This window comes from Lonchura striata, chromosome 8 (assembly GCF_046129695.1).
Source record: "Lonchura striata isolate bLonStr1 chromosome 8, bLonStr1.mat, whole genome shotgun sequence".
NCBI classification, from domain to species: Eukaryota; Metazoa; Chordata; class Aves; order Passeriformes; family Estrildidae; genus Lonchura; species Lonchura striata.
The window spans coordinates 11,312,493-11,337,472 of record NC_134610.1 but is presented as its reverse complement, the minus strand read 5'-3'; the positions used below and the strand labels follow the sequence as shown (position 1 = coordinate 11,337,472).

The 24,980-nt window shown below is 38.6% G+C and overlaps 1 protein-coding gene across 1 annotated transcript in view; it reads left to right on the top strand.

Annotated features, from left to right (window-relative positions):
- The window catches only part of SLC49A4 (solute carrier family 49 member 4), a 70,874-nt gene that overhangs the window by 29,671 nt on the left and 16,223 nt on the right, over positions 1-24,980 (top strand). Inside the window, exons 3-7 of the mRNA XM_031505445.2 lie at positions 3,376-3,638; positions 9,117-9,246; positions 14,330-14,438; positions 15,048-15,115; positions 19,961-20,088. Coding sequence (XP_031361305.2) covers positions 3,376-3,638; positions 9,117-9,246; positions 14,330-14,438; positions 15,048-15,115; positions 19,961-20,088 — 698 coding nt within the window. The remainder of the gene's footprint in view (positions 1-3,375; positions 3,639-9,116; positions 9,247-14,329; positions 14,439-15,047; positions 15,116-19,960; positions 20,089-24,980) is intronic.

Below are 24,980 nucleotides of genomic sequence, written 5' to 3'. Positions count from 1 at the left end.
CATGCAAATAATCTATTTCTCAGGAAAAAGTAGCTTAATTCAAGCCAGTATTGAAAAAGAGATAAAATGGAGTTTAAGCTGTTATCATATGCAGAGATATTTGAGGTAGTAGTCTGTATATTGATAGCAATTTAGTCTGAAAATAGTGTTTATTAACTCAAATGTGTTGGAGTTGAGAAATTAAACAATATGAAGATAAGAGATGCTCTACCCTGGATGATAATGTCAGGCTTGGTAAATGCCAAAAATGCAAATCTCTGAACAGAGCATGCCAGCCAGCACAAGGCTGTAGAGAGAGCAGCCAGGAAAACACCAGCTGAAGACACCTTGAAACAGGCAAAATTGGCTCACCATGTGGGAAAAAAAAACCAAAAAAAACCCCAACAATCCCAAAACAACAAGGACAAAAAGCTAATATAGAATTAAAATTCTGGATTAAGTTGCTACTTTCTCCCTTGGTATCTGCAAAGTAAAATTAACATTTGTTTCTCCCTTTGAGTATAAGATTGGTTATAGAGCTTTATTCAGATGATGGAGTTTGATAGACATAATCTAAATCTGAAGTGGTAAGAGTATGTAATATATAATATACAATATATTACAATACAAATACAAAATTTTATACAAGTATACAATATTTAAATTGGGGGCTTATTTTGATGGTTTATTTAGGATTTTTTTACAAAACTTTTATTCTTCTGTCAGATGAAGTGCCTACATGACTACAGATACTGCAGAACTATTGTACTCTTTTCTGATTTTACTGAGTTTTATTTGCCTTTAGGATGACTACAGAGGAGGTATATTTGAATTAAAACAATAATACCTGAGTGGTGTCAGTGATCAGAAGTGGTAGTATGGCACCTAAAGCTGTAAAGGTTATTTTTTGGTGAGACAGTTTTCTAAACATGCAGTAGCAAGAGCATAATTTAAATGTTAAATTCACTTTGGAGCACGAAGAAATACTAAAATAAAATCATTATATGTTGCAGTAGTTACCTCACCTGCTACCAAAATGCAGTTGTTTCTGGGGATGTGCCATAGCTCTGCAAATACCCTGGAACATTTTAAAAGTTTGAGAATAACTTACTATAGTAAAATAAGTAGAATAAAAATACCAAAGTGTACAAGGATACCTTGCTTTGTCCCAAGTACACTGGAGACTAACCATAGGGGATTGATGTGTAATGTGTCCTCCAGAAAAATACCAGAGCATTGTTTATCTAGTACTTTTTCTTTATTTAAAACTATTTCGCTTTGGTTTAGTGTGTGTGACAGTTTAACTGGCATTGACAAGGCCTGACCATGCCTTGGTGATGTCCATCTGAAGCACATCACCAACACCTGTAATGAAATCCTGATTTCTGTGTGAGGATTAAAAAAACCTCCAGAAACAGTGAATTGCTTATAAGTAAGAGTGGATATTATTTCTGTCCCAGCTCAGAAAGAGTTTTATTCCAATGATATATAATAATGCTTCTTTTTGTGTATATTTTTTATAAATTTTGTTTAAAAAATTAATTTCCAATCCACTGAGACTCGGTAGCGTCTATTCCTTTCTATTGCAATCTATCTTGTTAATTCGATAAAGAGTCTGTAGGCATTTCTTTTGCATATTATGTTCCTTTGTGTGCTTTAAAAAACTCCTTCTACACTGTATATTATTCAGCCATGTGTGGCTTGAAACACTGCCTAAATGCTGGCTTATGTTTCCCCATTTTCAGGCTGTAGCTTTTTATGTCTCACAACTCAAGTCTTGCAGCAATAACACTGAGTTCCTGCTATGGTTAGAAGAACACCACCCATTTGAAAAAATCATCTGCCACCACTTTATTGCACAATGAATAGATTTACTTTGGAGGGTTGCAATATCTCATGTGACTCTCTAGCTGTTTGTTAGACATGAAGATTTTACATAAAGTCCGAAATAGTTTCATGTTCTATGGCTGATTACTTTCTGGAAAAGTCAAAGTAGAAGATTCCTGACTAAATTCCACATGTAGGAGAGCTTTCAAAAAGTCCTTTCTGTATTTGTTCATTATACTAATATTAAGCCAAACTTTGCAGAGACTTCACTGCTTGGAAGTACTATCTCTGTTCTGTCACCAGCCTTATCTGTTAAATCCCAATGAGTGTGAAAAATGAGAAAAATCTGGATTTACTTGGCTGTTTCAGCAGTATGTTGAGAATGGCCAGATTGCTGGAGAAGATGACTCTCTTGGAAACCCTAACAGCCCGGCCTTCTCATCTGTAAGCACACAGAGCTCATCTGAGTGTGTAAATAAAAATAAATAATGCAGTGAAAAAATATGCAGAGTATTTTGCTGAAGTGTTTCAATTTTGGATTTGCCATAACTAATTTAAATCTTCAGTTGGGATTTATGCAGGCAGGAGGGTCAGGTTTACCATGTTTGTAGTTTAAAGCTTTTGTGCTGTGAAAAACGCCAATCACTTGGTTTTTAAAAATTTAAAGTTTAACAATAATAAAATGGTTATAAAAATAATACAATTAGAGTAATAAAATTTAGAGTTAGGACAATTACAAGACAATAAAAAGCAAAGAATTATGGATGTACGGATGCTCTCAGACACTAAGTCACAGAAAGCATACCTTGTGAACAAAGGAATAACCTTAAAAGCAATAGCCTGTTGCATATTCATATATCTCATACATGATGCAGAAATTCCTTGCAAATTAAGAACTTTTCTGGTTTTTGTCAACTTTTTCCCCTTAATCCTGGTGGTTCCATAAAGATGGAGAGAAGGTGGAAGAATGTTTGTCTTTTCTGATAAGGAGGTTGTAACTCTTTATGGGCCCCAAGTCAATGCCATCTTTGTGTCAAGTTTCTTGATTATCTCCTCTCTTGCTTGAGCTAGTTAAAAAATTCTACATTGCAGAGTTTCTATTTCAACATTATGTTGTAACTTAAAACTGTATTTAACACGCTACTTAAGAGAATTAATACAGCATAACTGTCTAACGTTACACATATAATATTCACTGTAACATTTGCGAAAAGCCGATCATAAAATACGCATTTTTCACATGTGCTACTACACCTTTTCTACTTTTATATCCTGTCATGTTACCTTTTTCCTGCAAAGAAAGTCCCTTTTATTCCCTTTTCTGCTTTGAAGAGAACATTTGCTTCTCCTTTTATATGAGTTAATGAGATCGGAGTAGCTCCGGATTCTTTAAATCAATCTAATTTGGCTTCTTTTAGTGTATAGAATATCCTCCTTTCACACGGGGCTTTCATCTCTTTGTGCAGCAGCTCCATCTCCATCCCTCGGAACCCGACGTGCCTTTTTTAATTAACACTGCCCAGCCAGCAGCTCTCACGCGAACCTGCCGCGGTGTGCTCTGTCTTTCAGGCTGATCCACGGCGGGCAGCTGCTGAACGGGCTGGCGGGGCCCACGGTGATGAACGCCGCTCCCTTCCTCTCCACCACCTGGTTCTCTCCGGACGAGCGCGCCACGGCCACGGCCATCGCCTCGCTGCTCAACTACCTGGGCGCCGCCGCCGCCTTCCTGGTGGGGCCGCTGCTGGTGCCGCCGCCCAACGGCACCGCGCGGCTGCCGGCGCCCGGCGGCGCCCCGCGCATCCAGGACCGCATCGAGGCCGTGCTCTATGCAGGTGCGCCGCCCCGAAACTCACCGCCAAAGCGTTCTGCTTGCCCGCGGGCTCCGTGCCTGGGAGCCGCCACCCTCTAGTGGATGCTTTGCGCAGGACCTACCCGCTGGCGGAGGGAAAATAATCCATCAGGAGGATTCCTTTATTTTCCTTTCGTGTAGGAAAGGTTTTGAAATAGCTTTTTTGTACAGATCGGCTTGAAAAGAAGTAATTCTGTTGTTTATATTGGCTGATCTTGGGAGAGATGTCGTCTTAGAGTTTCCCTGAGCTTCCAAACTGGTTTTTGCCTATTGAATTCTCATTAAAAATGTGTTTACATGACAAGTTGGGTTTCTTCTACTGTTTCTGTAAGGATGGAAATTCAATAGTCTTTTAGCATGAAATTCTATTCTGCATTAATTGAGCCTTTATTTATGACCTGCATGTGCCTTTCAAATGTGATTAGATAATTAGTATTTCAGAATCTACAGAGTCAGAAACATTGAAATTAAAACACGATAGATTTTTTTTTTTTAGCTAAAACCACGTAATTCTTACTGGTGTGCAATTTCAATGAAGTGACAACGGTTTATTGTAAAAAATCACTGATATAAAATTCACCTGATAAAATTTGGATTTATTATCCTTGCTCTTTTTATTACAATGGCTTCTATGCCTCTTCCTGTCGCTTACAAAAAATAGCAGCAAACTTTAAGGAAACAGAATTGGTTTAGTGGTTGAAGTGTCTACATTCTAATTTTTAGTGAATATAAATTTATACAGCATTAAGAGTTGCACATCTAATAGGGGTTTTCCCCTCTTATAATTGCATTCTCTGAAATGCAGCCAGAAGTAAGTGTTCCAGAAGTCCTAACATATATATACTGTGTAGTTTATGTGGAGGTTTAGTGGATCGAGTTAACTGTTTGTGATCATTATTCCTGGACGTTAATCCTTAGTCAAGTTAATATTCCTGTTGGGTGAGGGCCACTTTAATGTTTATTTTAAAGAAAGTGTAATAGAATTTGGATCATGACTTCAGCAAGTATTTCTGAGTGAGCTACTTTTTACCAGACTCAAATGGAACAACAAGGAAATTAAGGTTTGCCTAAGCCTTTTTCACAAGTAAATATGGTGTTAGGCTCTGAAAATCTTGTGGCAGATGAAAATTTCTGGTGTGAAAAAAGGAAAAACGAAAGCAAGTCAGGTTTTGTCCTGAGGAGCAGTAGATAAGGGGAGAAAAACCCTAGCAATTTGAGATGTGCTTTAGCTCTCCCTCTGCAGATTTTCCATGGAGAGGGAAGAATTCATCTGTCTAAGGAAATACTGTGTTGTGCTTGAAACCACTGTGAGTCTGGTCGCAGTAGAAATGTTGCCTTCAGCAGTGCATTAGATTCCCTTTCTCCTCTATTCTCTTTCAGGAGGTTTTCCTAAGCATTTTTCTCAGAATCAGGGATGGATGTTGCCACCAAGCTTCAGGTCTTGTCTGCCTCACATCTCAGGATGGCTCTTTCTACCTTTTTGAGCTGGCAAGGGTGTGGGAACACACTTGTAGACCTGTTCGGGATCATTGGTCCCAGCAAGCAATGATCCTACAGCAGCTCTTCAGCCTCCTAGGAATTGTGTTTTGTGGGGCATCTGTATTTCTCACTTAGTATTTGAAAGTGCTTTGAACAGAGATAGCTTCTTTGTACTAGTGTTTGTGTCCTATGGGATGTGTATTTTCAGGAGCTGCAAACCCTGTAGCTGTTCAGACAATAACAGAGAGCTGCTTTGTGAACACCGCTGGCCTGCAGTGAATCACAGTAATCATGGAAAACCTCCAACTGGTTTAAAATTGCAAAGAACTGTCAAAGAGGAGTTTGCTTTGAATCCCTCATGGGATTTGTTCTGTCTCAGCTTAGCTCTGTTTCCCTGGAGAGCTGGGAGCACAAGGTTCCTTCTGACTGCTTCCCGGTGCTCTCTGTGTCCCATGGGGTCCAGAGGTGGAAGGAGAGCTGCTCCATGGTGGGTAATAGTGAACAGATAGCTCTGTTCACCCATGGGACAAAAAATACCTGGCAGGTGTGGTAGGGTACTATTTGTCCCCTTAAACAGCTGTGCAGAAAACTCGGCTCAAATTGACTTCACAGATTAGTAGTAAAGGTTTTGCAGAATGTAGGAGAACAAGAAGCTGGACCCAAATCACTTCTCCACTTTTTCAGCAAGTGTGGTCAGGCTTGGTGTGACTTGTTCTATCAGATACTATGGGAAAGCCAGTTTCACAGGGTAAGCACTCTGCATTTCTAATGAGCTTGTTGCATTTATGTGAGCTAGCGTTAAATAAGCAGCCTCCAAAGTTAGATGATGTCTTTTAAAAGACAGTAACGATGTGAGTTGTTAACTTGGGATCAGTAGTGTGCCAACAGTGTGCAAATTTTCCAAGGACTTAAGCTCAAACATGATTACAAAGCAATTGCTTATAAACCCATTCTGAAATTGCTCTGTTAACTCCAGTCTCTTCTGTGTTTTATTAAATTGCTGTTACTTTATCTCAACCATGGACTCAGCTCAGCTGAATTGCCACAGCCTCTTTCTGTGGTGCCTGTGTTGCTGCACATTCTGGTTCACAGCTCAGGTAGTATGGATGTAGCAAATCAGGATGGAATTATATTACCTGAATTGTGTAAGGAAATGAATAATTCTGGACTGCAGCCAGGGCTTCCAGCCTTGTGCTTTCCTAAATATCAATGTAAAATCATTATTTGTTTAAAAAAAAAGTGTGTGCTGTGTTAGGGGCCCTCATGCCTCCTGGAATATTCCCCCAGAAGAAGGTGGGGACGAGGATTTCTGGTATTGAAAAGGTTTCTGTGCTGAGTAGCTTGTCTGAAGGAAAAATACTTGGTTATCAAGGAAGCTTGTGGCTCTGTGAACCTCTTTTTTTTCCCCTTTTCTTTCTTTCTTCTTCTTTTTTTTTTTTTTCTTTTTGTCTGTTTGGGGTTTACACAAGCATCAGGGTGCCTGCTAGGCTAAGATGCAGGCATTTCTCACTTCACAAGTCACTGTGGTGTGGTACCCAGCTTTTGTGAAGCATTCCAGTTTCACTCCTCAACAATTACACTGATATATATATATATATATATATATCTGTGTCTCTGCACACTAATGTATGAGTTGCCCCGTTTCATGTGCTTTGCTCTGTTTGAGAGCATCCATTGCACTTTTGAGAAGCCAGCAGCTTCTAAAGCAGAGCCTCACTTGTGACTGCAGCTCCCTCACTCTCAGCATTGACTTATTTCTTATTTTACTTACTTTCACTCACTACTTACCTGCCCAGGAAAAGTTTTAGATTGTATTCCTCTTCCTCTACTCTGGTAAATTAAATTATGGAAATATGGGTGTGGGTTTCCTACTGAGGAAGGATTTCAATATGTGAGAAATCAGATGTGTTTGGCAGTACCTGGAGTTTTGATAGAGGTGTAAGTATTGTATACAAAGCTAAGATGGAACTAAAAACTCATATTCTTCAACAGAGGAGATGCTTTTGTTTCCACAGTGAATTCATCACTTTTCATTTATGCATAGAGCAGAGCTATCTAGGCAAATTTGTTAGCCTGCAAAGTGTAACATTGGGAAACATTAAAGAGTTGCAAGAAAGTACTACAAAGACAGCATGCTGAATTTAGTAATTTAAAAAATTTTAAAAAGAAGGTTACTATAATGCTCCTACTACAGCAATTTGACTGGAAGAAAACTTGAAGCAGTGTATAGATGAGACCCCAGATGGGCACCTGTTATGAAATATTTCTCTGATTTAAATATTTTTGTGATTCTTGAGAATTAAACATAGCCTTTCCCCTTACAGCATTGCAGTATGACAGTTAAATACTAAGGACCTTGGACAAAATTGATGGGATTGTGTGATCTCATTCTTGATTGGCTATGCCTGTCTGCAGTCTTAAATCTTCCTTTAATATGTGATTAAAATGTGTGTAATATGTATGCCTGTAAACCTATATGTGGAGAGGCAGCAGTGGGGATAATTATCTTTTACTAAAGAGCTGTGTGGAATCATCCTGTAGTGACAGAGCATTTCATCCCTTTCTTAGGTCTGGGGTGATCAGTTACCACCAGTTCTATATTCACTGCTCATGGGCTCCAAAACAGTGTGCACAAAGGTAGAAATTAATCTGTTTTCTGAAGAGCAGAGGAGTGAGAAGGTCTAGTTAAAGTGCCCTTGGCCCTTGAAACATGCAGTTATACCACAGCAGGAAAAGAGACACCACGTAATTCAAAATGAATCTTTTAGTATTTGATGATGAAAAATGGCATTGTCACACTCCTGATATGCCTTTTTTCCCATATGCCAAATAGAGGCATTCATTTCTCTTCTCCATCTCCAGCTGATCCATTTAGACTCTGAGTGTTATTTACTTTTCAGTTTCCTGAATTTATTTCCTTCTAGTTTACAGATGACCTGGCAAAGTGCCAGGTTCATATTGATTTATTAAAAAAGAGAAGAAGAAAGAGAAAATTAAGGCAATTGAGTATCCAGCTCTGCGGGAATTTATTTGTGCTGTCAGTGAACACTTCTTTGTTATAAGATCACAAGTTCTTTTAAGATAACACACTTCAGCTATACATTTTTCTCTCTATCAGCAAAGAATCTTGTTTTCAAAGGGGATAGAATAAATACTGAGATTGAGGACTGTGGAGAACATGATATACATTGTAAAAGGCCTGTAAAACAAATTAATTAGACTGACTGTGGGTAGAGTTGTTTCTCCTCAGAATGTCTGCTCATGGGACTTACTGTTTTCTATAAAGTGCTTGCCACTTTTCAAGCTCAGGTCCAAACTTGTGCTTTGAAATTTTTCAAAGATTTGGAATTCCTGCTGCTAAACAAGCAGAGCATCCACAAACAGCTGTATTCTTTCCTTTTCCCCCATCTTACCTGTACTTTTTCTGTTCATGAGCCATGGCTGCTTCTGCAGTTTGCTCTTTATACTCTGTTGCCATGTAGTGCTGTTTGTGTCAGAACTGCTACCTTGCTCGACCTTTTGTTTGCCTTCATCATCTTATGCAATGAATTGTTATTCCGTGCCCTGGGGCTTCCCCAGTCCCATCTGTTTCAAGTCTCTAGCATGCTGTTACCTGCACTGACTTACTTCCATCGAAAGGAAACGTGGCCAAATCCTCGTATTGCAGTTCTCTCTGAAGAGAAAAAGCAAAAGCTTTCCTTTTGCTTCACGGAGTTCCCTGTGTGGAGCCTTGTTCTCTGTAGCACCTATCACTGGAATGGACTGCCAGTCTCGCTGATTCTCCATCTCAATTTGAAATCTTGTTTGGGGAAGGAGAAAGAAATTCCTCCTTCAAGTTACTGAATTCTGTTGTCAGGAGCAGTCAAGCACTTGTGATGGGATTTATGTCTCAGAGGCTGGCTGGTAACAGCACCACAGTGAAATAAGTCTCTCAATGCTAACATCTGTTCTTGGTTTTGTTTTTCTTTGCCCTCTTGTTTAGAATTTGGAATGGTTTGCCTGATATTTTCTGCAGCGTTGGCCTACTTCCCCTCGCGCCCTCCATTCCCCCCCAGCGTGGCTGCAGCGAGCCAGCGGCTCAGCTACAGGAGAAGTTTTTGCAGACTCTTAAGGTAGGACCTCATTGGATTTCCACTTCAAAGCAGATCAGTGCCTAAGTAAATAAAAACAAGTGTGCTTTAATCTTCTCATTCAGCAAACAAGTTGGTTTGTAGTACTTTTAAACAAAATAAAATTAAATATTAATGTCAAGACATAAAAGGATGCTAACTGCTAAAGAGCAGACATTAAATTTTAAACCACTGTGTATAGCTCCACTCTTCATGCCAGTCCTTCAGCACCAGCAGTGCTTTAGTCGTCCTGTTAGCATGGCTTTTATTATGCAATGCTTCTGTTACATCAGGTTATACAAGATTGTTAAAAGTGAGCAGTGAGAAAACAGTGAACAACACTTGGCAAAACTAAGTAATTTTTTTCTGTGCTTATTATATTGGAATGAATTTGGGGTTTACTTGTCTTTTGAAGGATTATTCAGCTGCTTTCATTCAACCACAGAAGCAATGAATGAACTATCTAAAACTGTTATATGATCTATTAAATCTCATTAATTGTACGTTAAAATATGAAGTGGGAATAAGAAAAATGTCTCCAGGTGTGTTTCTAGATAGGCTCAAAGGTGAGCTAGCTTGCTTTGAATTTTTTAGATTAAATAAAAAGGTTACAAAGACAGTGACAGTATTGCAGCTTCTCCCTCTTGGGTTCTTTTGCTAAGACACAGTCCCACTTCCCCCAGTGTTTGTACAGTGTCTTGTGTAATGCAAATATGGTCTCAGAGGAGCAGCTAAAGCAACTGTAATATTAAGGGTGAAGAATTGTGAAGACCCATGCCCTGTGATGATACTGCACAGAGGAACTTTCTGGGACAAAGAAGAGATGCTTCCCTGGTACTGAATATGACTGACTTCACTGGGAAGCTTCTGACTCTTGCTGTAATTGTTTGTGGAGTGATGTAGGAGCTGAATCTGCATATAAAGAGCTGCTTGAAGCTTGATAATTGTGCAGCTTTAGATATTTAGTTACTACAGACCTATTGTGGACTGTACTTTCAATAATTGTATTTAGAGGCAGCGAAAACAACTCATCCTTTGTCACTGGGTTTTCTTCTCTTTTGTTTTTGGAGGCTTTTTTTTTCTCATTTGGGGGAGTAAATAATTGGCAAGATGCTTAATCCTGTTTGTTCATCCTGGAGCAGGCTGGCACTCAGGAGGTGTGAGTACAGCTGGGTGGTTAGTCTGCTAAGTGACCTATTCAGGGTATTAAAAAATAGCAGTTCCCTTAAGGACACTTATCACACACAATAATGCTGTTCTGCACCCAAGCTGATGTGCCGTTAGACCCTGCCTGAGGGCTGTGTTGTAAAAATGTTGCTGTTGAACAGAAATCCAAACAGCAACTGGCTTTGCAGGTGAAATATAAAATTTTAGTTGACAGTGCTCCATTTGGGAGTTTTATAACCATTAGATTCCATGTTCAAAGTGTTGTAAACAGTGGACCTTGAGATACTTGTAAGGTCAGGATGTAAACAGCAAAACTGGCTTACTGTTAACAATAACCAATGAAACTTAAGAAAACAAACTGGACTTTTAAACAAAGAGTATAGTTTGCAGTGTCTCCAAGAACCGAGAGGGCTTTTTGAAAATGTAGACAGGTAGATAATTATATCTCTCTTCCCTTGGGTCTTGCATTCTTCCATGCTACCCTTTATCAAAGGCACTTCTTCATTCCTCTGTACGTGAAACAATCAACAGTTCATCATTAAGCTCACTTATCTTGGGGAGCTGTTCAGTAACAATCTGTCATGCAAGGGAGTTTTATAAAAGAAAATATCTGCCATACTTCAAGAGAAATCCATCATCTAGTTCCTTAGGCTTCTTAGCTCTGTTGCCTGCCTAATCTAGGCTTCATCTTGGCTCAGAGAGCCTTTCATTAGACTTGGTGGTGTAGACTGAAGGTAACCAGCAGAGAGTACCAGGAAATCATAATTTCCTTTTATTGTTGACTTACCCTTTGGTGTAAGAACTGTGTGTACATTCAGGACGTGTATTTGCATCAGCTGGTGGGCTCACCCAGCGATGCAACAGATACACACATGAGAACTGAGATGTTCATACCTTCCCTGTCTTCTCCACCAGGCTGCAGTTTTATTACTTCAAAATAAAGCAACATAGCATAACTTTACCGTTGAAGTCACTGACCTTTTCTCCTTGGACACCAAGGGGATCTATCACATCCTTGCAACTCCCACACTCCTTCGTGCTGTCAGGTCCTTTGGCAGCCTTCTACATGAGCTGCTTTTTGCAGAGTTATTAACACCATCAACAGAGGTCAGCCATCCCCTCTGAGCCCTTTTTGGGGGACTTTCTTAGGAACTTGATTCTTCCTTCTGATTTGGAGGGTTCCTCCTTCTGACAGATTGTATCAATTAGTTGATGTCTGATTATCTCCTGATACCAACTCTCTCAGCCTGCATTGGAAGACAACAGATTGGTCATGGTTTGGGAGCTAAGCCCAAATGTTTTAACAGTCTATCACACACTGTGACAAGTGTAGCTTAAATTTCCATTAGAAAATGTGTGGTGCCCTATCTCAGTTTCTTGGGTGAAGCAAATATTACTTGTTTTTATTTCCCCAGTTCAGGATATTCCACAAACTTCAATGGAAAAAAAATTCTAATACAAGTAAATGGGTGATAAGTCTTAAAACCTGCATTAAAAAATGCATTGTGATTTTTGTTTTGAAGTAATATGATACTTTTAGCCAGTTACATGGCTTTTCTATTTTCTAGGGACTATGTAAGCAATTTTGAATTTTTGTATCAGGGGTTTTATGCATCATTATTGCTTTAATGACACTTTCATCAACAACACCATGTAGTAATGGAAACTGCTCAGAATGTGCCTGATGTTAATAGGCACTGTCAAAGTTACTCTGAAAACAATGACTGACTTTGATGGGGCTCCCCTCTGAACCAGCCTGTCTTACAGATTCTAGTGGCGTTAGGTTTCTGAAAAAACAGAAGAAAAAAATCAATTCATATTCCAGCAGAATGCTTTAACAGAGAGCCTAATTCTGATATCCTGTCATTGCTGATAGGATAGAAAACAGTGTGGGTTCAACAGCTGATGGTGTGACAGACAGCGCATTTTTCTACTTTCAGTGGAGCAATTGCAAAATTGCAAAATCTGTGCACAAGTGACTGGAGCCATGAAAAGTGTAGCTGCTACAGAAAATGTGTGTTTGGAATGGCTTTAGCCAGCACGAGGTGTTGCTGGGCAAGGGGGCAGAATGACACCTGGTGATCAGTATCTCTGTCACTACCAGGCTCCCTTTCTCCTGGCCAGCTTCCTTGTTGTGGAGACCAGGCAGGGGAGCAGACTCTGTCCCTGGAGATTGTCATCATGCAGAGCTGTCACTGCAGGGTTGGTACTAGGGGTTGGATGTGGTACAGAGCAGCTATCCCACAGCACAGTCTGTCTTGGTGCTTGAGTTACAGAAAACAAATACACCCCAGAAAACTCTGATCAAGTAAAGGACAAAATTCTCCCTCCAAAAGTAGCTCTTTAGTAAAGTTGAGGTCCAGGTAGCCAAAGGTTTTGAATATTCAGCAAATGTTATTTCAGAACACTGCATTCAGACTTGTTTCCTCTTGGCAATCTACAATATGGCTCTATAAGGTCTATGCAGAATTAATTCCCTTTTATTTTATTTGACAAATGTTGAAATGGCTTTCTCATGGATAGTATTAAATAAAATCAAATGCCAAGGTGATACAAGATAGACTAGGATAAGAGTATGGCATTCTTAAAAAAGGAAAAAAAGTTGTCAGGAAGACAGTAGCATTCAGAGAAATATAGCTAATTTACAGAAGAGCTGAAAGTTTTGAGTGTTGTTTTTCTTTGCATTAAATGATAAATCTGACATGAATTATGTTGAAAGGGGAGGATATGTTCATGCTATGGAAATGTGTTATTCAAGAAGAGGATGTGTGAAAAAGAACAGTGCAAAAAGCACTGGCTGCTGTGTTGTGTGTGGCACATCTAAGGCAGTAAAACAGCGTAAGCTGCAAACTTGCAAATGTTTTGGAGAGTAATTGAATCTCTCTCTCCCTCTTGGCTTTTGTAACTGTGTGCTCTCAAATTGCCACTGCTTGCCAAGGAACTGGTACTGATCAGGATCAATTTTATGTAAATTGTTTGAGACCAGAGGGAGCCATGTTTCGGGTTACACAGATATCCCGTGGGATAACTGACCTTGGAATCACCGTAAAATCTTTTCAGTTTAAAACATTGCTGTTTCAGTTTCCAAAGTGTATTTTCTTTCCCATTTGAAACATTTTTGAGGAAACTTGGATGTCTCTTAGCAAGGATTTCACATTTGCTTTCAGTTACAGTGAGTGGGGGAAATTGTTGGTTAAATTCCTGTTTAGCTCTATACATTGAAGATGATGATACAGCTTTGACTGAATACTAATAGTTGAATATTAAACACTGAATACTAAAGGTTGAATAAATGAGGGGGAAAGCAAGTATTTTTACTATTTAGAGTAGTATATCTGTTTCTGGTTTTTACTAGTTCATATTGTCAAAATTTTCCACTCCTGCAACTGTGTCTGCCTCATTTCCAGACCTTTCCTTGCCTTTTACCAAAATAAAGAGAATTAGAAAAGGCTTGGTTTTTTTGGGTTTTTTTTTTGTTTTTTTTTAATTTTTTAAGTGCAGTTCAAGAGGAATGAATCTCTGATTTTATTTTTGAAATAATCTTTTAATCTTTTAAATTAGTGCTTATTATTCCTAACATACACTTAGACTAAGTAGGTTGCCCATGCCAATGCATGGAAGAATTGCTTGCAGAAATGAGAAACATACGAGCCCAGCATTTTTTACAGAAATCTTTGAACTATGTGGAGAGACTGGCTTTTTCTAGTGTCACAGTGCTAAGGTAGTAACATTTCAGCCACTAGGAATTCAGTGGCATGGCTGGATACCTTTCTTGGTTTCCCTGGCTCACTCCTCCTTCAGACCGTTGCTTTGCTTGATGGGCAGAATATAGATTCTAGGGTGTGATTTACTCTCCTGGCTAATGTTGGTGCAATTTTTGGTATAAGCTGAGGCTAATGGCAACCTTTTATCTTCACAGCAATTTCCGATTCTTGATGATTGCTTTGGCCTATGCAATACCACTGGGTGTTTTCTCTGGCTGGTCTGGTGTTCTGGATTTGATATTAACACCCATTCATATAAGCCAGGTAAGTATCTCCTGACTGATAATCAGTAGCTATTTTGTAAGTAGCATGTTTTTATTTTGTGGCAGCATGCAGTTTTATCAGATTTTTATGTTTAACATGCTGTTAATACATATGGACCACTTTACTCTGAAATTTTAAACAAATGAATGAACTGTGGCTTTGGCATCCCAAACTGTCAAAACTCTCCCTGCTGACTCTCCATCAGTGATGAGTGTTTTCAGAATTGTACATGCCTTTTAACAAAAAGGAAGAAGTAGGTAAAAGTATTGTTGGCTGCTGCATCTCTAGCGAAAGAAAATAATGTATGCACAGTGGAAAAGATGAAGTGGGGAGAAGATGATTTCTAAGCTTTTGATAGAGTATTACAAAAAACCAGAGGACATTACTCAGATTCCATAAAGAGAGGTCACATTTAGGGCATAGACTACTTAGTCATACTTTCTTGTGGTGAATTTATTTCCCAGAAAAAGCTTTGCACTTCAGATTATTGTAGAGAGCTGGTGCTAGCAGTTTGGAGCTCCTGCACAACTGTTTTGAAAGCAACAACATCTTATTTTCTAAGCTTTAACACATTTTTCTATGTTTTGTTTCGGTTTTTTTCCCTGTCAGGTGGATGCAGGCTGGATTGGATTTTGGTCTATAGTTGGAGGTTGTGTTGTTGGCATAGCAATGGCAAGGTAGGAATAATTACAGGTCCTTCTCCATGTCTTCAACTGTGATTGTCATTTATTTTATCCTCTTAAGAACAGAACTTGTTTTCTCTCATCTTTCAGAAACTTGAAATTGAAAATTCCTTTTGGGGTTATAGTGTATTTCTAATAAAGCAGTAATTTGTACCATGTGAGTGGTTGCTGGGGATTGAGAATTCCACATGCATATACCTGAATTTGGAAGTCAGATTCTTGTTCCTGACAATGACTTCCTGTATGCTGCTTTTGAAGACAGCTCTGGTGAATTCAGCTGCCTGATATGAGGGAGAACCTCATTGTAGCACATTTGGAAAGCATTGAAGAAATTCTTTTCTGTCTCCTTCCATTACCACTTCTGGGTATATTGTTTTCCAGAGGGATATAGGGAATATAGCACAGGCAGCCTACCCACAATAACATTATGTTCCTCACAGAAAAATTAGTCTGGGCCCATTTTGGGCAGGTTGCTGAATTCCTGCATAGCCTGGCTATTTTCTGCTGTATCCTATGGGCTATAGTATGGGTGTCTGTATGCTTTTTGTAAATCCAGACACAAGGCTGTCTCTGGCCATCATAAATGCTGATGACATTAGGAGTGAAAGAGCAAGAAATGGATTGCCCTTCCAAAAGGCTGCTGTTTCTCATTCATTGAGATCCTCTTTAGTAAAAGGGATGTGGGAGGGAGAAAAAGTCTTCTAAGAGGTACCTGAGCAGTGAGTTTATTATGTGATTACAGTTAATTATATGTTCCCTTTACTTTGGGATATCTGAGCATTGTCCTGGCTTTTCTGTGTCCACTCTTTAGACTCCATGTGCAGATACCTGCAACTGTTGCATGGTCATGGTGTTGTAGATGGAGAGAGTGATCTTTTTAGGACTCTCTTCTTTTTGAAACTCTGTTTTTTTTCACTTGCTGTGCTTCATCAGAGTACACAATGCATAAAGAAATGTGAGGTTTCACATCCTGATATTTTGCAGGCTGCCTAGCAACTGCAACAGGGAGAGGAAAAAACTCCTGACCTAGGGAAAAGAAACAAGCGCTTCTCTCCCATCCACTCCAGATGCAGGCAAAAGGACTTCATCTAGCCAAACAAAGTTCATGCCCTGATTTCCTCTAAAAAGAGTTGCTTTTGATTAGCTAAGCTCAGATACAATGTTTTCTCTGTAAGAGAATAGATGTTTAAAAGCAACTGTTGCAAGTAACACAGATGCCAGAGGTTGCATGTTGAAACAGGTATACTGGCATTTTTCATCATGAGTTAATCTCTAGAATATTGGGAACATTTCAATAGTAGAGCTCAGAAGCTCACTTTACTAGGAGAGAATCTGCAAACTCTATGTCCATATGCAAATCTCAGTCTTTATGGTAGATTAATTTATTTAATATATTGCCTGGGTTAAGTTTCAGGAAATGTAGGCAGTCCCTTTAACTGCTTCAAAATTGACTTCAAACCTTGTTGAATGCTTGTATTTTGTAGCATTTAGTAAATTTAAGAAATACCAACAGTCTGTCTCCAAATATGCCTTTCTAACTTAGGCAATGCACAGTTCAGATGGGAGGGTTTGCATACAGAAAGGGAGGGAGGAGGTGATTTGTCACTTCTGATGGATGACTCTCCCTCCTAGGCCTATTCAGCATTTATCTGTGTAGGGTTGAATCAATGACGAGTCTGACTGTAATCTGCTGAAAGTTGTAATTAGGAAAATTAAGTAATGATTCTTGTCAAAGCTGACAAGTTGATATATTTCAGTGTCAGAACTGTGATTTGCCAAGCAAGCAGCTCTCTCCCTTAACCACCTCTCAAGAAGCTGTTAGTTTTGGGGTGGGTTTTTTTCCTTTTTTTTTCTGCTAATTTGTTAAAGCAAAATTGGTGCATCTTAGGAATTTGCTCCTTTCATTTTTGTCAATGCACATTCTGTAGTTTAGAATTTTTAACAATCTGAGACTTGCTCTGGAGCATTAGGTCCTGTACATCACAGTAGGTGTTAAATCATCTGTATTTAAAGTAATGCCCAGTTTGGAAATTTGTTCATCTATCTCACTTTCAAAATCCTGCGAGTTTCCCTCAACATTATACATAAATTCTTCTGCTCTCCACCCACTGCTGTCCTGATAGCCATGAACTTACATGTTTAGCTAATGTGTTTGATGCATTTTTATCATTGAAAAGCCTGGCCTATTTTGGGCAGCTGGTAGGTGCTGTACCCTTTGCTGGCAGCTTTCAAATGCTGCTAGTTTGAAGAAAAGCAGTGTCAAAGAGCAGCATTCATATAATTGCATGGAAACATAAATCTATTCCCTGTTCTCAGATTTTTAATTTTTTTTTCCCCACATTTGCCAAGGATCATAGATATTTCTGAGGTTTTGTCCTCTGCAGCTCAATTTCAGTTCTTGCTTCTAACCTGCAGTGTAGTCAAAATGCTGAAACTTTATGGCATGGTGATAATTTCCTTAGCAACAGACACTGTTGTCAGCAGTGCAGGTTTGTGATTTTAACTGTAGGATACAACCTAGGGCTGGATCTGCTGGGAGGCTGGAGACTGTTACCAGCAGTAGGCTCAGAGGTCTGTGTCTGGTAAAGAATACACCTTCTCTCCTGCTGTGCCTACTTTTTTAGCAGTTGCAGGCAACCCCTTATTTGCTAGATGATGTAGAAGGATTTATACAGAACAAAGGTTTGAAATCAGGTACAGGGTCAGAGGATAAAAGTAATTTCTCATATTTTTTGATTGAAGCAAGTATTATGAAGAGTAGACTAGATTTAGTCTTCTTTATTCTCCTGTAACCAGACAAGAAACAGAAGTTTTTCAATTATCAAGTTAAGGCTAGGTTATTATGTCATCTTTTTTTCTATTATTTCTATTGCTGGCTGAATCCAGTAGCTGAATAAAACTTTACTTTGGGGTGCATTTGACCCTTTTGGAGTTCTATGATATGTGAGAGCTCTTTGGAGCACCCTGCTACCCAAACTGGGATCTTTGTGTCAGGAAGAGTTGCAGCTGCTTGGTAAAGGTAAGAATTTTCTCCACTTAGCTGTAATGGACTAGATGCATATCAGCCTTCCATGTCCACATATTCTTGGTGGTGGATAGAGACCAAGGATCCTCTAGAGATCACCCCCAGACCTGTAGTCTGTGAATGCCCCTCCCAGAAGGCTGAGATTTCCCACATTGTTTCATTAGACAGGATCTAGTGCCTGTAAGGACAGTGATGTTGTCTGCTAGCAGGCAAAGCAGGAGTCTCTGTGGAACAAGCTGGAAGTTTACACTTCAAGATGCTTCTGCAAAGCTTTTAAAATTGCTGATTTTGACCCTAGTGATCCCAAAGAATAATTAAAGAAACTCACTGGCAAACCAGTGAGGCAATTCTGATTCTTTGATTGGATCGTCATAAAAAAAATCCACCAGTAGCAGCTGACCTCTGGCTATTGGATATGAATGCATAAGCCACTTGAACATTGCAGTCATAAACTTCTCAGATTATATGCAGCATTGATCTCCCACTACTGCATATTGAATTACTCACTGCTAAATTCAATGTGAAATTCAGGCATGGGTAGAATCAAAATACAAGGAAAGAAGTTGGTTTGGGGAGCAGAGAGTGTTTGAGTGCATTACTCCTACATCTCTTGCACTATATTTGGAAGTTCTCAAAATTTTGGCAGCATTTCCTGTTTTATCAAGTAAGCTATAAGGTATCTGCTTATAGAGTGATCTTTGTCAGGGCAGAGAAGGCAGCTGGTGTACAGACAAATTTAATCGTGGAACAAACTAGGTGGATTATGCTGCCATTAGCCTAATCAAGGTAGGAGCCTGTCAAGGGGGCAGAAGATAGGCTTTAGAAATACATAGCTAACCTGTCCATTCCAAAATCACATCTCCTAAGCAGGAGATTATAGAAAATTACTCGTGAATAAATGATATTGCCTTTTCTAATATATCTTTCCTAGTAGTTAGGTTGACATCCCCTTTGAAAAGAGCAGTTACACTGATAATTATGCCACATGAGCCTGGCTCAAAAGCATTCTGTCTCCTTGAAAGAAAAAGGGGGAAAAAAAATGAAAAAGACAATTGTAGCATCAGGTAGTATAAATATCTAATTCCCTCTATATAACAGCCAGACTGCCCAAGGACTTGTGGGGTCCTCCTCCCCCAGCCTGTCATCAGGGTCTGTGTAGAAGAGGAACAGCACCAAGCTTGTGGTTTCTGGAACTTTTTGACCCAAAACAGCCCTGGCATAGTGACCCCCTGTGTAAGGAGTTCCTTCCTTGCCTGAGCCACCACAAGGTTCACCACCAATGCATCCAAGGGTTCAGAAGCTGTTCCTTGTCATCTTCAACTAGGGATTCTTTGGACTTTTTTGGAGTTTTCCCATTTCCCACAGGAATGAATCTTGACACTTAACTATGTCTTGAATGAAACGTGGCAGCCTCCTCATATGCTAATGGAGCTCTGTGTCTGCCAAGGGAAATGCTGACAAAACAGTGATGGAAGTAGTGGTGAAATATTGTGTCCAACAAATGTAGAAGGAAAAAAAAACCTCTCCTCCAGTGTTTTCATTTGATGGTTTGAGAATTGCTTGAGAATTGTTCTGGTATAGTTGTTACTTTGTGACAGCTAAAAAACCCATGGCTCTTCAGCTGGACAGCTAGAAATATCACCATTCTATAAAAATACCTTTTTTCTATTTCTGAAAATGAGAAATTACTTTTAAATTGCTTTTATAGTCTCTAAAATGTTTCATTATAATATACTCAATTAATTATGAAGCATCACATTTAAATAATATGAAAATCAGCATTTGTATTGCTCTGATGTGTGTTTTTATTTTAGATTTGCAGATTTTATCAGGGGCATGCTGAAGTTCATACTGCTGCTGCTTTTATCTGGAGCAACATTAGCATCAACCTGGTTCACTCTCACCTGTCTAACTACTGTCACTCATCTACCTTTAACCACAGGTATTGACAATGATTTTAATTCCTATTCTTTATAATTGATATTGCAGGCAAATATTTGCAGTCTTCAATATCTTATAACCTGGTTTGGTATCTTTAGTAATACAATAGTTTTACTGAGACAAAAAAAAAAATTAGAAACTATTGAACCTGAAATATCTTAATTGCTTTGAATAACTCAATATGAAAAACCCAATAACAGGACCCCACATATTTAAATTTGATTTGGAAATTGTTTTTCTGTTTTGAGTCCTTTGGAATAACCAAAGTGAGAAATAAATCAAGAAAAATCAGATGAATGAGAGTAGTGTTGCATATAAGAAAGAGTGACATGTCTGGGAATTTAGGTGTTTGAAACTTGCATTAGTTATTGGAAACACATGGTGCATTTCAAACCAAGGTGACCCATAGTGTTTTCAGCCATCTAAATCTGTCCCTGCACAGTGCTGTCCTCTTTTTTTGCACCTGCATGCAGGTTCAGGGAACTCTTCCAGCCCAAATTTAACTCAGCCTGTGCCTCAAAAAGACAGGAAAAAAAGCTGTTGGCAGGAGTGGGGGAAAAGCTCAGAGGTCTAGTTGGGCTGCCAGCAAGCTGCACCCTTAGTTGAAAGCTAGCACTGCTTAATTCTGAAAAATCTGTCCTTCACCTTATTATCTGCACCAAAGGACTGATCCACCTGTGATTCCAAGATCTTCAACAGAGTAGCAAGTTACAGTAAGACCTAAGCCATCAAGATTCAAAAATATATTTATTTAGTGAAGAATTCTATAAATCCATTTTAAATGAAGGGCCATCTCTGTTACAAGCAATTTATGCATTCTTGGAGAAATGAAAACTTTTTTTTGCCCATTTTTAATAAAAGAGTTTGGTGGTGAGAGTAGTATGTAGAGTAGTGTTCTACTCAAATTAAGTTTGAGTCTCAGTAAGTGTCCTTGGTGCACTGCAAATGTCAACTATAAACTAAAGTGGGTACAGCAAATTGAAATACACAATCAATTCAGGAGCAACACCATCTGGATGGATAGGTCAAATTTGTGCTTTATCTTGAAATTTCAATGCTTTCAAAAATTCTGCTTAAATAAAACATAATTTAATCAATAAACAAATCAAATTTCATGATGGCTGTTGTCATACTAAATGACTACACATTTCCATCAAATCTAAAATAAAAGCAATAAAAGCTTTTTTTCTCATGCTTGCCTGCTTCATCACTACAAGCCTGCAGTAATGTAAATTTTTACAGTAACTCTGAATTGGTGCAACAAGCCAAACACATAAATGACCCTTCAAGTCTATGCATAAGAATGAAGCAGAAACATTTCAAGAGGGGAAAGTCATTATGTACATACTCACCAGTGTTCCAAGACAAAACTGATGGAGCTCTCTCTGATTTTATTTTATTGTTTTTTTTTTTTTAAAGAATTTGGCATGCAACATAGGTTCTATAAGAATTCTTATTTTTTATACCATGTAGTTGCATTGTGCTGGGATTTTTTGGAAAGGTCATTCACTGTCAAGACATAAAAGTAGGTAGGGTATTTGAGGTTTGATGTATAGTGTCCTAAACTAGCACCCCTTGATTCAAATGCAGGGATTGGTTTGTACTGTTCATACTATTGCCATTTCTGTTAATATAGATGATTCCTTAGATTAAGTTGTAATTATAGATCAAATTTTTCTGTCAGTGCTTTTCTTATATATGCCACTGTAAATACTGAACCCTTTTCTTTAAAACACAAGCTTGTTTTGAATAGAAGTGCCAGGAATGTGGTACATTCCTCAGAAGAAAAAAAAAAAAAAAATAGGCAGTCTAAAGCATCAGAGTCTAATGTGCAGCCAGAAAAATAAGATCTCTTTTTTCTTCTGTATAAATTTCATAGATATGTGGTGGGGGAAGGTTTGTATCAAGCTCTTCTCATTAAAGTTCTTAAAAAATAGATGTAATGTGCCTGTTCAATTTAGTTCCTTGTACACAGAAAAGCAGTGCTATATCTTTATGAAATATGCTGTTATGGATGAAAACACACAAGCTATTTAAGCTAATTTATAGGACTTCATGCTAGATTATTCCTCAGTGTAATGATGCAACATGATGATGACCTCTGCATTCACAGTAATTGGGAGAAACGCTACATTTGAATTTATTTGGATTAACTTCTTTTTATTCTTCTCCTTTTAATTAAAAGTTTGAGATGTAGAGTGTATCAGACTACAAATCTAGGAGGTCAAATGCAGGCTGTTGGCTGGCAGCTTTTGGAAGTGATTAGTGGTAGTTGGTACAGGTGGAAGTCACTCTGCATATCAGTGGGCAAGTGTTGACTGTGGACTGCCAAGTAGTTATTCTCTATGTGTTTTTTGAAGATGTGCAGATCAAAAGCAGACATCATTGTGGGGCTTTTCCCTCATTCATCTTTTAAAAAAAAAAATTGGTTTATTTTTTTTTCATCTACTGTTCTCTTTTTTTTCTCTTTCTTTTATTTTCTTTATTTTCTTTAGTTTCTTTTTTTTTTTTTTCCAGAAAAGGCCCATAAAATACTTTTTATTCCAGAGCCACTTTGCAGGCAACACTGGACACCTGCTGCAGAGGCAGGTTATGCAAGGCATGTTTTGATGTTGGTAGAAGGTTCATAGGCTCCTGCACTTCCTCCTGGCCGGTGGCAAAGAGCACAAGCGTTGGGCTTGGCAGTGCTACAGAGCCAGTGATGGATCTCAGTCCACACTTGCAGCCTTATTCTAATGCTGAGGCAGAGCAAGCAGGGTTCAAAACTGACATGGAAATTCATGGGGGTGTACATTTGATCTTCCAAAGAGGTTTTCTCTTCTAACTGTGTGGCTCCCATTTTGGGAGGGACTTCTCCCCCCTCTCTTGGCCTGCCTCCAGTCAGGCTTTGCCCTACAAAGCCTCAGGTGTTGCCATGTTCAGCAATACCTGGGAACTGCTGAAATATCCACATGACCTGAAGGATTGCTGGAACAGTTAAAAGGCAGCTCTTCCACAGGACAGGACAGACACTCTGGGGAGGAGACAAGACACCTTGTGGGAGCAAAGCTTTGTCCTGGTCCAGGTGTTGAGGCAAGCTTCACCACAGAAATGAAGGCTGGTTAGATGGGCTGCTCACCTAACAGCTGCTTGATCCATGAATAAAGTTTGCATCTGTAGGTAGACCCTGACACTGGTTTCCCCAGGTCCAAACCCAGTCTTTTCGTTTAGCATGTGAATATTGGGTGACATAAGGTCATCTTCCTCTTCTGAAAACCCTCTGCTTGTCCCCCAGCCCCACCTGGGCTCAGAGCAAACAGTAGGTGGATGTGTTTTTATGGAAGCATAAAAAAGATGAGTTTCGCCAATTATTCACCCTAAAAGAAAAGGAAAAAATAGCTAAATATTTGTTTCTAAAATACAAGCAAACCAAACCCCTCTTTTAATTGGTGTTCTTTGTAGCAGTTTTAGTAATGTCTGCTTTAAATATTGGGGGAGGGAAGGTATTTGAAAAATGCTCACAGCAAAATATATTTTCCTCACCTTGTTTGTATAATATTCTCCTAATTCCTTTCAAATAGGCACAACATCATTTTAAGATATTTCCTACAAAATGTAATTATTTGGAATGGAGACCTTTAATGCAGTTATTAAAAATCAATGACTGCATTTGTGCTTCTAAATTATACTGTTTAGGATTGTTTGTGTTGAGTAATGCCTGCATTGCTTTGTATTTGCATAATATCCTCCATTTTTCCTCCTCCCATGGAGAAAGACAAGTTTTGTGTCATTTGCTGACTTTTTAATGTAACTCCAAAAGACTTTATAAAAAGTGTATTCAGAGTTGTATATGTAAACTATAATAGCCAGTGTGGGGAAAAAAGAAAGCAAGGCAATAATGATACAGTGCCAGCTACTATATCATCTGTCTAAAACACCTCTCATCAGCTAATCACAGCTCTTTAAAAACCTTGATTCTGGAATTGGTTTATAATTTAAGCAAGCCTGAATTTTATTTTAAGAAATTTTAATTTTAATGTATATTATTTGCATTTCAGTTTCTAAGACAATTTTATGTACACATCAAGCATTAAAATAGTTTTCTCCATTGAATTCTCAGTGCAGCTGCTGATCTGTTTCTTTTTGCCAAGTTCATTGTTAGTTTGCTTTGTACTGAACTTCATTATGTGAATTTATGTACAATGGGATACTTCGACCCAAAATAATTGCATAAGGCATTGTATTGCCAGTTTCAGTATCTTGCCACTTTGTATTGCTGGTAGGATCTCTGGATATAAATACTAGCATTTTCCAAAAATTGATATGCAACACTAGTTGCTTGCAGCTCAGATTGAATGTTTTCAGTGTAGCATATCAAGAATATTCTAATATTTATGAGCACATTCAGCAGAAGTTTGCTTTACAAAATCTTTTCTAGTGCTGCATGGCAGACACTGAATATGGTGGCAACTCCATAAGCTGATGTCTATATTTAGGTTAAGCAGCCCACACTTTTATTTTCAGGTTCAACAGATTGGACATTGTAAACACATCTGTCTCTCTGTCCTCGTCTACAAAGCACAGAAAAAGAGAGGTGTTAATAGTATAATACTGATTGGTTTATTATTTCATTTTAATTTCTTGACTATAAACAATATGTGCTTGGTAAGTGTCAGGCAGGGGAACCCAGAGCATAAAACAGTGGCCTGAAAACATTAACCTGCTTAGGGCTTTGGGCAAATCATTACCCCAAATCCTGCTGTGCTTTTCTCACTCATTAGATGGGAATAATGACCTTTGTTTTGCTGACAGCTTCTTTAACTTCACAAATAGAAGAGTGCTTAAAGAACTAATTTAGATGGTTATTTTCTTTTAAAAAACAGTGTTTAACAGTATACAGTGCTTGAAATTTGG